General features: G+C 39.8%; 1 protein-coding gene across 1 annotated transcript in view; it reads right to left on the bottom strand.

Moving 5' to 3' along the window:
- Positions 1–12,736, bottom strand: part of FRMPD1 (FERM and PDZ domain containing 1) — a 293,024-nt gene that overhangs the window by 96,846 nt on the left and 183,442 nt on the right. Inside the window, exons 2-3 of the mRNA XM_082269596.1 lie at positions 6,130–6,234; positions 1,513–1,670 (exon numbers count right to left, since the gene is read on the bottom strand). Of these exons, the coding sequence (XP_082125722.1) occupies positions 1,513–1,670; positions 6,130–6,230 (259 nt within the window). The 5' untranslated portion in view covers positions 6,231–6,234. The remainder of the gene's footprint in view (positions 1–1,512; positions 1,671–6,129; positions 6,235–12,736) is intronic.

Raw genomic sequence — 12,736 nt, forward strand, 5'->3', positions numbered from 1 at the left:
AAGGGCCAGATTGAGGCTAGTGAGAGCAGAACATGCCCTGACGTCAATGGGAGTAAACAATGCCCTATCATTGATGTCAGCGGGAGGAGTAGTACCCCGTTGTTGGTATCAGTGATAGAAATAGTGCCTCATCACTGGTGTCTGTAGGGAGAATAGTGCCCCATCATTGGTATCAGTGGGAGGAATAGTGCCCCATCATTGGTATCAGTGGGAGAAATAGTGCCCCATCATTAGGATCAGTAGGAGGATTAGTGCCCCATCATTGGTTTCATTGGGAGGAATGATTCTGCATCATTGGTGTCAGTGGGAGAAAAAGGTGCCCCATCACTGGTGTAAGTGGGAGGAATAGGGCCCCATGGTTGGTGTCAGTGGATGAAATGGAATGGGCATGATAAAGGCACGCAAATGACCATAACTAGCCCATGGGCCACAGTTTTAAGACCACTGATCTAAAGGGTTAGTTTAATATTTTACCTTGAGTGTACTTTTAATCAGGAATTTCAGTCAGAATAAAATTGTCAGTACATGCACATGATATCTTGTTGTGCAGCTGCTGATTCTGTTCAGTTGTGAATTTTAGCAGCCCAAACATAAACATTACAAGTCTCTTCTCAAGGGGTGACTAGTCAGTTACAATCACAGCATGAGAACCTGGAAAGCAACTGCCATTGGGTTAGACTGTATTGTGTGCAGTGGCTGGTTTGCATATATTCAACACAAAGGAGCTGTTGCAAACAGGTCTCAATCAAGTGGTGTCATATGTTGAAACCTTTGTGTGATATTAGGTTCCCATCCAGTGTTGAAAAGGTCAAAAAAATGTGCATAGAATGTCAAAATGGAAATAAGATCATGCCAAAAACATCAATGCGTGGGCACATCCAAAATATATGATATGTGGTGGCCAGATTTCCACTGAATCAAGGCAACTCTTCAAAATTCAGAGGGCTGAACCCCTGGATGTGGTTTACTTTTACCGTATTTTCATATAACTTTATTGTTATAAATCAATAAAACTTTAAGGAAAAATGTTTTTTTCTGTAATAAATAGTGCCAAGTTCTTGAGCTTGAAGTTCCATGACTTGGGCACGTACCATAGTTTCACAGGATGCTCACATACTACGAGGGCGCGCTGAGCTTGAAGTCTTTCAATGTTTTTTCAGACACAACTGTAGGGGATTGGCTTAACATAAATAATGTTGTCGGCATGTATTATTATTTGGAAAAAAATATTTTTTAAGGATAGTGTGTAGCCATACTCTGCTCTGCTTTGCAGCATTACACAGTGGTTATGCTTTGATGCTCCTTCTCACCAGCAGATTTATTAAAAACAATATACTTCCCGTGTTGCTGGTATTTAATTGAGGCTAGTTTGGCTGTCTCCGGGTCACGTGCTTTGCCTTATTTTAAGTTTAGAATGCAATTTTAGGAACACATTTTTTTGCGCAATTCAGCTATATAATGCTTGAGGACCAGACAAATTTTTAATTTATTCAAAAGAATAGAACTGCTTACCTGCATTGACAACTGTAACAGTAAGGGGTAGATTTTGAGATATATCAAACCCATAGTTTTCAAAATAAAGATCTTTCTTTATCTCTAATGTTAGACTCAAGGAGCAACCATACTGATTTGGTCCTATAAGTGGACTCTCTCCCGTAGAGACCCGTGCACTGTGTAGGAAACAATACAAGAAAAGACAATCATGCTAGATGAATTAGCAGCAGCATTTGAAAGAAATTCTATTGTCATCAATATAGTACAAAGTTTTCAAATTTGGTTTTGAATTACATATATACTGTATACTGCAATGTAACCAGCAAATAACTCAGGTAGCATATCCTGTTGAACTGTGGTTAACTTAAGGCTGGGTTTACCCTGATGCGGTCGCAGCTCACAGCGGGGGGTCCAGTGCATCCCTGTTCATTGATTCAAGTGTGAATCAGGTCCAAATTTTTGCCTGAATTCACACTTGATTCGAAGCCAAAGATGCAAAGAACCCATTTCCAATGCTGACCGTAGCCACCCTGGAGGTGTGTGAACCGGTTCCATTGAGAGCCAGTCACACTCTCCTGTCATGCGAATTGGATGCGGAGAAACCCGCATCAAATTTGCATCAGTGTGAATCCAGCCTTAAACAGGGATTGCTATAAGAAACCAAAAAGAAAGTTGGGCCGTTTCTACAACAACCAGTCAGCTCTTATATTTTCTGTTCCCTTAGTAAATAAGAAAATTGAAACTAAAATCTAAAAGACAAGATTTTAATGTAATATTTAATAAAATGGAATTAGTCAGTTTGCTTTTTCAAAATCAAAGTGAAGAAAGATAAGCAAAAGTAGAGCAGTTATAGCAACCAATCCGATTAGAATGAAGCAAATGAACATGCTACCAATGCGGAGCCACAATTTCAAAATAAAGAAAAAACACACCTCCACAACAATTGCTATAGACACCAATTATGATTTGGCTCCAATTCTGGTACATTAACCCTACTAAATTATTTTAAGTATTCCTAATATATAGAAGTGATTATAATTCTTCTTTCAGTTTAGGAAAGTTTAATTTAGTCTAAAAGGTCATTTTCGATGGCTAAACTGAGTAATATATGAATAATTTGCCAATACCACATCTTTATGAAATATAGTAAATGCACCTAAATGATATTATATAAAAGTTGGGCAGGTCTTTTCCTTCTTAATCTTTTCATTTTTTTTCTACTTTTTGTTCTCTGGTCTTGTTTCTTCAGAGACCTTCTGTTTTCTCTACTGTTTGATGTGAATCATTCATGAGCACCACTGTAGAAGCAGTACCTCTAAACTTGCATGGCCTGGGGTTCCCAGTTGGGCTGTTTGTCATAGTCCTTTCTGGCTGTTCCTTACTCTTTAAACTGCTAGTTGCCCCTACTGGCCTCGATTCTTGATCATGGTTACTGGTACTGATTTAATGGTTTATTGTCCAGTTTTTAAATGATCGATTAAAAATTTCATTGTATCCTCTTATTGCTATGTCTTTCATGACTGACCCAAAGACATAGGATTGTAAAAGTATTTATTGAATCATCAGTGGACTTCCAAGTGTTGAAAAGAGTTTTTATATATATAATATGAGTTTCACTTTTTATATTGAATTACTGAAATAAATAACTTTTTGATGATATTCAAATTTTTTGAGATGGACCTGTAGAAATGAGAATAGAATAAGGTCCTTATACAGATCAAGCAGACATGTTTTAGGTGAAAGAACATTAGACAGAGCAAATTAATTAAAGTTGATAATTTGATGATATGACGGTATATATATACAGTATATATATATATATATATATATATCGGGTTAAAACTGGGGTCAAGGGCCTGTAATTTAGCAGGAGTGTAGTATATTTGATTAAACCAAGCTGTATCACTCTGTCCTTAGAGAAGCTAAGGGGTCTTATGTAGGTCTCCTCAAACTCCCACCAACTCTCATCTATCAATCATTGTCAAGAAGTAATCATTTTGTTTTAAAGAATCATATTTTTGGATTTTTGTGTGCTACAGAGTAGTATAAAGGGTAAATACGGGCCTGGGCTCTTACCTTTTATTTCCATTTTAACAATATTAAATATACCAAGCACTATAACTATACGTTTAAGGGTCTGTGCATACTTGGCTTAAAAAATGCTGCTTCTACAGAAGTTTTACGTTTTGCCCGTAGAAGCAGCTCACTGTTATCCTTTGTGTCCATACACGTTAGGACTTTTTGAGGCATATTTTAGGCCCAGCGTTTAGAGGCAGATAAAAAAAACCCCTTGTGGTTTGTGTTTTTTAGAGGAGTTTATGGGCAAAAAAAAAATGCTAAATGCTCCTAAACGCTTGTACAAAATTATTGATATTATTATGTAGGATTTATATAGCGCCAATAGTTTATGCATCGCTTTACAACATAAAGGGGGAACAGTACAATTACAATACAGTTCAAAACAGAAGGAGTAGGAGGGCCCTGCTCTTGGAGCTTACAATCTAAACCACCTCCAGTACAAAAGGTAATAGCTGCAGGGGATGATCTGATTGATGTGACTCGAGTACAGTTCTTAGGTTGAGGTAAGGTAGGCTTCCCTGAATAAGTGAGTTTTCAAGGATCGCCTAAAGGCTGACAGGGTAGAAGCTGACTGGACATACTGGGGCAGGGAATTCCAGAGGATGGGAGAGGCTCTGTAGAAGTCCTGGAGGCAAGAATGGGAGGGGGTAACAAGGGAGCTAGAGAGCAGGAGGTCCTAGGAGGAGCAGAGAGGACGATTTGGGTGATATCTGCAGATGAGATTGGTGATGTAGCTGGGGGTGATGTTGTGGATGGCCTTGTATGCTGTGGTTAGTATTTTGAATTTTATACGATGGGTTAGGGGAAGCCAGTGAAGAGAATGGCAGAGAGGGGCAGCAGTCATGGATCAGTTAGTAAGGTGTATTTGCCTAGCAGCAGCATTTATTATAGACTGAAGGGGGAATAGCCTGTGTAAAGGTAGGCCAGTGAGGAGGGAGTTGCTGTAGTCAAGGTGGGAAATAACCAAGGAGTGAATAAAGCCTCGTACACACGCAACGAATTTCCGCTGACCGGTCGTCCGTCTTTTGCCAGAGTGCGTGTTTGTTGGTTGGAATGTGCTCTAGACTGCACACGATTTTCCCGCACGACAGAATTCTACTTCAGAAGTGATGTCATGTGTTGTATTGCTTTCTATGTGTTCTTTCATGTCTGAGCATGCCCAGACTTGCTCATAAGATTTTTCCCCCTCGAAATCTGTACTAATGAGACGAAAATCAGACGTGTTTTGACGGTCAACAAAAATTATATAGCCTGCACACCAGGATTTTTTCAGCCGAAAAGTCGGAGTCCGTTGTCGGAAGCACCATACTAACACGCCGAAAATCAGCAGGTCGGTCGTCGGACGAAATTTCCCGGCCGAATTTCTACTCGTGTGTACGGGGCTTAAGTTGTTTAGTGGTGTCATTAGTTAGGAAGGGGCGAATTCTGTAAATGTTGCGAAGGTTAAGGCAGCAAGATTTAGCCAGTGATTGGATGTGGGCACTAAAGGAGAGGTCAGAGCCTATGATAACACCTTGCTCCCTGGCGTGTGTGGAGGGACCAATGGTTCTGCCGTTGATCTTAATAGTAAAGTCATGGGGAGGGGATCCGGGAGGAGGAAATATTACAAGATCAGTTTTTGAAAGATTGAGTTCTTTGAAGTTTTTAAAGCCCAGTGTGCATGAACCCCAATAGTATTGTACCACCAAAAGAGTATTTTATTTTAAACATACAGGGGAGGACAAAAAACATAACGACACCTAACAATATATTAATACCAAAGACCTAAAAAGTAGTAGAGTCTCTATCAAATGGTTTCAAAACCATTAAACCAAGCTGTATCACTCTGTCCTTAGAGGAGCTAAGGGGTCTTATGTAGGTCTCCTCAAACTCCCACCAACTCTCATCTATCAATCATTGTCAAGAAGTAATCATTTTGTTTTAAAGAATCATATTTTTGGATTTTTGTGTGCTACAGAGTAGTATAAAGGTCTGTTGGAGTAGTATTGGAGGTCTGTCCATGTTTTTCATACCTCTCTATTTTTTATTTGATTTATCTTTGACATACTAGGTGGATTTTCTAAATTCTGTTTACTTAAGTGTATGTTTTTAAGGAGAGAACAAGGGGCTTTTAGCTTTCTTTGTATTGCTGCTGCAGAAATAGGGGGGGGGGCAAAAGGAGGGTGTTATTTGTGGACAGTGAATTCCTGGCTGTAGCACAGCTGTATGTAAACAGTAATATCAGCCCCATTGCAAACTTTTGTAGTTTTTTTTTTTTTTTACAAATACTGTACACCTGTAAATCATTACACTTTGCAAAATGTGTCCTTTTTTGTTTTTTTACCTCACACATTAAAGTGTTTATTTCCACATCTCTCATATAATTTAGTAGAACACACAGCACTTTAAACTGTCTAATAACCTAGTACGCCTTTGCAGTTTATTCCTAAGTTACACTCATTTTTTCATGTGGTATTTCTGCATCTTGTCCAGCGCCTTCATCTGCAAGTGTCATAAAGGTAACTGAGTAGAGACCAAAGAGTTAGCAATTAAATAAATAGATAATACGAAGCTTACCGGGATGAATTATCTCGTGACCGTCGTAGCCATCGCACAACCATCTGCTCTATTCGGTGTCCTTTGCGGGTCTGAAATAAATTAGTGTCTGGATCCTCCATTTACCTAAACAAAATTTGAAGAATAAAAAATGAGTGAGCCCGATTGAGAGGGATAAACCACCTTCCACAATGACTACCTAGAATAGAGCCAACGTTGATGAAAACTTTTCAGGGTAGCAATTTTTCAGATCAGTGGAGGTAAATTGTAAGTTCCTTCTCTGCAGACAGCATCGAAAACTATTTTAATTCGAATGCTTGAATGCCTGACAGCACAAGAGCTAACAGCTGCATTACAGAATTTCTTCTCTGATCTAGTGTTAAGGAGTCTGGGCATGCATCAGGCACTGAAACACTCAGGCATTAACCTACTCTGGCTGCTGTTCAAAATACTTGTCCACACTTTTGTCCAACATAACCATCATTCTGTCTTTGTGCTATAATTGTGTGGTTTAGTACATGACCATCTTTCACTACAACTAATATGTTCCTTTTCTTCAATACCAGTCATACTATGCATCGGGTTTACAATTTAGAAAAAGAAGATTACTGTTACTGCTTTGCACAATAAAGTACGATACATGGCATGGTGTCATTCATTTTGAATAGTGTTCCAACATAATTTCATATTGCACCACATGGAGCATTTCAGCCCCCTTATAATAGTAAGAAAGATTAAAAAAAAAAAAAAAAGGTAAAAAGTATTTTAAATAATAAGATATAATACATTCATTAAAAATTAATAAGGGCCCATTCAATGCGCATGTTGGCATTAACATGCATTGTATTAGGGCAGCCTCTGGATTGCCAAAATGCACACGACCCTTTTTTAGTGTAGCGCTACCCCCACAGGAGCTGCTTGGTATGATGTGTCCTCTGCCACAACTGTTTAGGCCGCTAGGTCCTTCAGACACATCTGTATATTGTATATATACTATATCTATATAGTATATATAGTTGCAGGCTGCTCACACCTGTATAACTTAACCGCTTGCCGACCACCGCAAGTACATTTACTGCGGCAGTCAGCCCCTCCTGGGCAAAGCAACGTAGTACTACGTCGCTCTCCCAAGAGCCTGTAGGGGGCTAATGCGCGCTGCCGGAGGCGCGCTCCCGCCCCCGCTCATTCATGGGCATCCCCATCGCGAGTGACCGGCAGCTCCGATGTCCGCCGGTCACTCGCGATCTCCTGCTGGAGAGGGAGAAAGGCAGACGGCTAATGTAAACAAAGCCGTCTGTCATTCTCCCTGGTGTAACAGCAGAGATCTAACGGTCCTGCTATGTAGGATCATATGTCTCTGTGTTTATATCAAAAGCCACGCCCCTTGACAGTTAGAAACACGCCCCTAGGTACATACTTAACCCCTGGATCTCTAATAAAGTTAACCCCTTCCCTGCCAGTGTCATTTTTACAGTAACAGTGCATATGTATAGCACTGATTACTGTAGTAATGTCACTGGTACCCTCAAAAGTGTCAAAAATGTTAGTCAGGGGTCCGATCTGTCCGCCACAATGTCGCAGTCCCGCATAAAAAAATCGCAGATCGTCGCCATTACTAGTTAAAAAAAAACAATAAAAATTACATAAATCTTTCCCTTAGTATATGCTTATTGCGATTTTTTTTACCAAAAATATGTAGCAGAAAACAAATTGGCCTAAAATGTAAAAAAATTTTGATTTTCACATTTTTTTGGGGGAATTTCATATAAAAAAATGTGAAAAATATTGTTATTTTTTCAAAATTGACGCTCTTTTTTTGTTTATAGCGCAATAAATAAAAATCGCACAGGTGATCAAATACCACCAAAAGAAAGCCCTGTTTGTGGAAAAAAAAAAGATGTCAATTTCGTTTGGGTACAGCGTCGCACTACTGCGCAATTGTCCGTTAAAATCACGCAGTGCCGAATCGCAAAATAGGCCCTGGTCTTTGAGCAGCCAAATCCTGCTAGAACTTAAGCATGCTACCACTCTATAATAATACACAGAAAATAGGCTACAAGCAACATGGTAGTAGATTAATTAGATGTATTATGGCAAGGCAAGTTCGACAATTTATGGATCCATGAACAAGCAATTGAACACATTTAAAGATCTGTAATAGATAATGTCAGCACTGACCCATGCGATGACAATCAACTGAACTGTAGTAGTGCTAAACCTGATTTTAACCAATGCAAACAAGGTTAAAACACATCAGTATCACACAGCTGGCAACACACCCTGCTACACAATGGTGGTGGGGACAGAGGAGGAGAATAGATACACACAGCGCACTCCTCCAGCAGCCGGTAAGGCTGGCCATACACTATACAATTTTCTTATTCAATTTCCTTTAGATTTACCTTAAACTATGTAGTGCAAGGGCCTGCCTGATTGCATACAAATTGAAAGTGTTTAGGTTTGACCCTATATTACATGGTTTTGGTAAATCTAAAGGAAAGTTGAAGAAGAAAATTGTATAGTGTATGGCCAGCCTAAGTAAACACCTTTTATGTAACATATACAATATTACACAGCACAACACATGTCAGAGGTAAAGCAATAATTTTAGGAATATCGTTTAGATTTAACTCCATACTGAGCTATAAGGGTTTTGTTTTAATATGTCTACTATTTTACTATATACAAGTGAGTGTGATTTTAATGCTGGATATACTTATTATTTATTAACTTATTAATTAATTTGGAGATTAAATGCTATTGTGTGCAAAATACAAAATTTAAACAATTCCATTTTTATTTTTTTAACTCCTTTTGGGGGTCTTTAGTACATTTTTCAATTTAACAAATGTGCATTTTAGCATGTATACAGGTAAAATAATGAAAAATGATTCTTAGAACAAAAAGGGATAAGGAAAACTGTTAAGACATAAGAAAAGGTACAACATCCATAATTCACTTCAGACTTCAGCAAGTCTGACTCAAGTTAAATGAGATCTGGTTGCTCTAGATGTTTTACTTGTAGCCCCAGTCCGAGGCACACCCTGAACTACAGCTGCATGGGCCAAGCTGTCACTAACTGTCACACGTGCTGCTGCAGCTCACACACAGCCAATGCTGCAACTGTTCCCCCTCTCTTGGGCTGCCAGTGAGGAAAGAGGGAGAACACAGGACATTTGTAAGGCTGTGGTGCAGGGCTGTGTGCAGCCAGAGAAAAGCCCTGCCTACCACCTGGGGAAAAAAAGGAAAGCAGTAACACTTGTGCTGTGCAGCCTGGGAAAGGACAGATCCTGCTGGGGGAGCTAAGACTTGTAGGAGATGTAGTCCCCAGGGAGCTTGTGTTGCAGATTGGCTATGGACTACACATCCCAGCATTACCAGAGCTTTGAAAAGGAAGGACTGTTCCTCGGCTCAAGGTAGTCGTTTGGCAGATAGTGGACTCAAGTTTGAGTACTCCAATGCCGCATTTGAGCCCAATGCATTTGCCAGAGACTGTCAGACCATTGCGCTTGCACTGCCCCTTAGACAGGACCTCTCACAGTATAGGGATAAGGGGTCAGTCGCTGTTCTGCTTGTTTATTATCATGTGTGTATGTGATTTTGCAACTGTTTCACATACTTTTTGAAGTGCTTATTGCCATTTTCCATTCTTTGGTTTTTGAATTATTGTGCATTGTTGCAATAAATATTCACTCATTAGTCCTGGTATGTCAGGACTGCTTGGAGAGTCTTAGGGACTAGAACAAGGCACCCAGGAAAACAGCAGCTTCTTCAGGGTTCAGCACTACATACCTTTGCATGTATAGGTTTTTGAATAGTGTTCTAGGTCCAAGTCACTCTAGCGATCCTGTTGCTAGAGAGAATTTGCTAGTGAGAGGATAAGGGTCCTTTCACACGGGCTTTCCGATCAGATCCACCTGTCAGTTTTTCAGGTGGACCCGATCGGATGCTCCATTCACCCCTATGGAGCAGGAGATGTCAGCAGTGAAATCCGGACAGATGGAAACCCTATTTTCCATCCGTCTGGAGGATCGGATCGGATAGGATCGGATGAAAATGGACAGGCAGACTGTTTTCATCTGATCTCCCATAGAGGAGAGCGGGGCTCTGACAGGTCCATCTCTGCACAGAGAGCGGAGATGGACCTATCATTCACCTGCTCAGTGGGATCGGCAGATCGATCCCCCGCTGAGCAAAACGAAGTCCGCGGGGTGGAAAGCCCGTGTTAAAGGACCCTAACTAGAATATGCAGGGAGAAAATATTCCTGTTTTGTATATGTCCAGGCATCCACAATATGTGAAACATTTAGTTTAATGTGCTAAACATGTTTTGCTGGAGCTCAAAAGTAAAACAGTGTGTCTGAAAGTCTCAGATGCTGATACTGTCCATTTTTTAACTCGCTGTTTTATTTTACAATAAAATGTTTTTATTTATAGCTTTAGTAGGATATACTGTAGGGAACACTTGTTTTGGATCTGCAAATAAAGTTTTGGAAGACATTAAATAGATCTGGATTGTAGTTCTTTAAGTGGAACTTTACCCAAAAGGGGAAGCTCCGCTCTTCCACCGACTCCCCCCTCCTCTGACATATTTTGACATTTATTTATTGGGGGGGGGTACCTAGTTTTGATATATACCTGCTCCCAATTTTGTTCGTACTCCCCCCTTTAGAGCGGAATTTCCCCCCCCCCCCCCCCCGTAGCATTCTGGGACATGTCACAGGTTCCAGAGGGCTGCAGAACCTTTTTACAATACACAGTCCGGCCCGCACATGCGCAGTGAGTAGCAGTTGTGGAGGAGTAACAGCCGGGTGTTTTTAAAGTGAGTTCCCAACAAAATAAAGCATAAAGACATGGATGGATGAGTGTCTTTGCTCTGCATTTTAATAATATATTAAATAGCAGTTTCAGTTTGAGGTGCTTAAATACAGTTAAGCTCCTCTTTAGGCTTCAAGAAGAAATTAAGGGACCACATAAACATACAAGCTGATAGGTTTAGAGTACCCACAGAAGCTAGAGGAAGGGTGAATTCCAGTTCCTGTTACCAAAAAAAAAAAAAAAAAGAGTGGTATAGCTGCTTATCTTGTATAGGAAAAGCCTCTGTAACTGATATTTGATTTACCCTACAGATGTGATATAATTGCCAAAAATCAATAATCTCCTTAAAAAATTTGGGATAGTGTGTCACTGTATAATAAATACCTTACTTGAAATTAATCTGTCCCCAAAAACCGGGCATACTGAGATGTTACTTGTCACCAGGTCGATAAAATCACATTTCTAAAATCACAGATTCATATAATGACGTAATGCTAAATTCAAAAAGACTACCATCATTGTGAGTTTTTTTATCTAAAGTCCTGGGCATGTTGATATCTACCATACAGATCACCAATTTTCCACTTCTGATTACTATAGAAAATGCATTTCTTATTGTTTCAAAAAGTTTTACTTGGCTGTAATCCAGCTTCACATTATTGAGTCACTGACTGCAGCCTGTAGCTCAAACTTAAATTAGCTGGCCCGTATCTTTTATGCTTTCCTCCTATTCATTGGTTCAGTTATATAAGGGATTTCTATATGTTGCCACTATTATTAATATAATATTTTATGCATTTTTAAACAGCAAGAAACTTCTCAACTAGCATGTAGAGCTAAAGTGTGAACAAGGAGAAAAATCTTATAACCTCCAGTGTCTTGTTTTTATAAGAAACTAGTTTCTGAATTGTTCCCAATTATTACCTTCCAGTTTATACCTTGTACTTTATTAACTTTTCAAATCTGCAGAATATACATTTTGAGATAAAGGATATTTGAATTTTTCAGCTAATTGTAATTTTAATTCATCCCAAACCTGAAATAATACTGCATGGAATAGAAATGTCTGATTAATAGTACTGCATGTATTAGAAAAGTCGGCTTGAAGTATATCTAACCCCAAGACTAAACATTTAGTATATTGCCATCCAGTCAGAGGAGGTGGCTGCATTTGATTTTTCAGTTCTTTTTTTTTTTTCACCTTATGTTCCTGCCAGTAACACGGAGTGGGGGTTATTTACTAAAATGGAAGAATGCAAAAAAATGGTGTAGCTGTGCAAAAAAACCAATCAGCTTTCAAGTTTTAGGCATTGTTCACACCGGTGCGACATACGCTCCATGTATGTCGCACCAGTGTGAACCACATGTTGAGAGCACATGTTGCATGACGTGTATAAATTCATGGTTTTCTATAAGAGCCGTTCTTAACTGGTCAGACACAAGTCAGTCCGACTTTTCAGCCCATTTAATATCATTGAAACCATATCATAATCTAACTGATCCGACTGGTGGCATGCAGCTTGTGCTCTGAGGATCTTGAAGGAGAACCCCACGGCACATTTTAAAAAAAAATGCGTGGGGTCCCCCCCCCCCCAATTCCATATCAGGTCCTTTGAGTCTGGTATGGATCTTAAGGGAAACCCCCATGCCAAAATGATAAAAATTACTTAGGGTCCCCCCCTACATCCATACCAGACCCTTATCTGAGCATGCAGCCTGGCAGGTCAGGAAAGGGGGGGGGGGGGGTGAACGAGCGAGCGAGGTGTTTTGGGCAGGGGGGCTCTGCTGATGGGGACAAGGGCCTCTTCCG

Source organism: Pelophylax lessonae (assembly GCF_965119305.1).
Source record: "Pelophylax lessonae genome assembly, chromosome: 1".
Taxonomy (NCBI): Eukaryota; Metazoa; Chordata; class Amphibia; order Anura; family Ranidae; genus Pelophylax; species Pelophylax lessonae.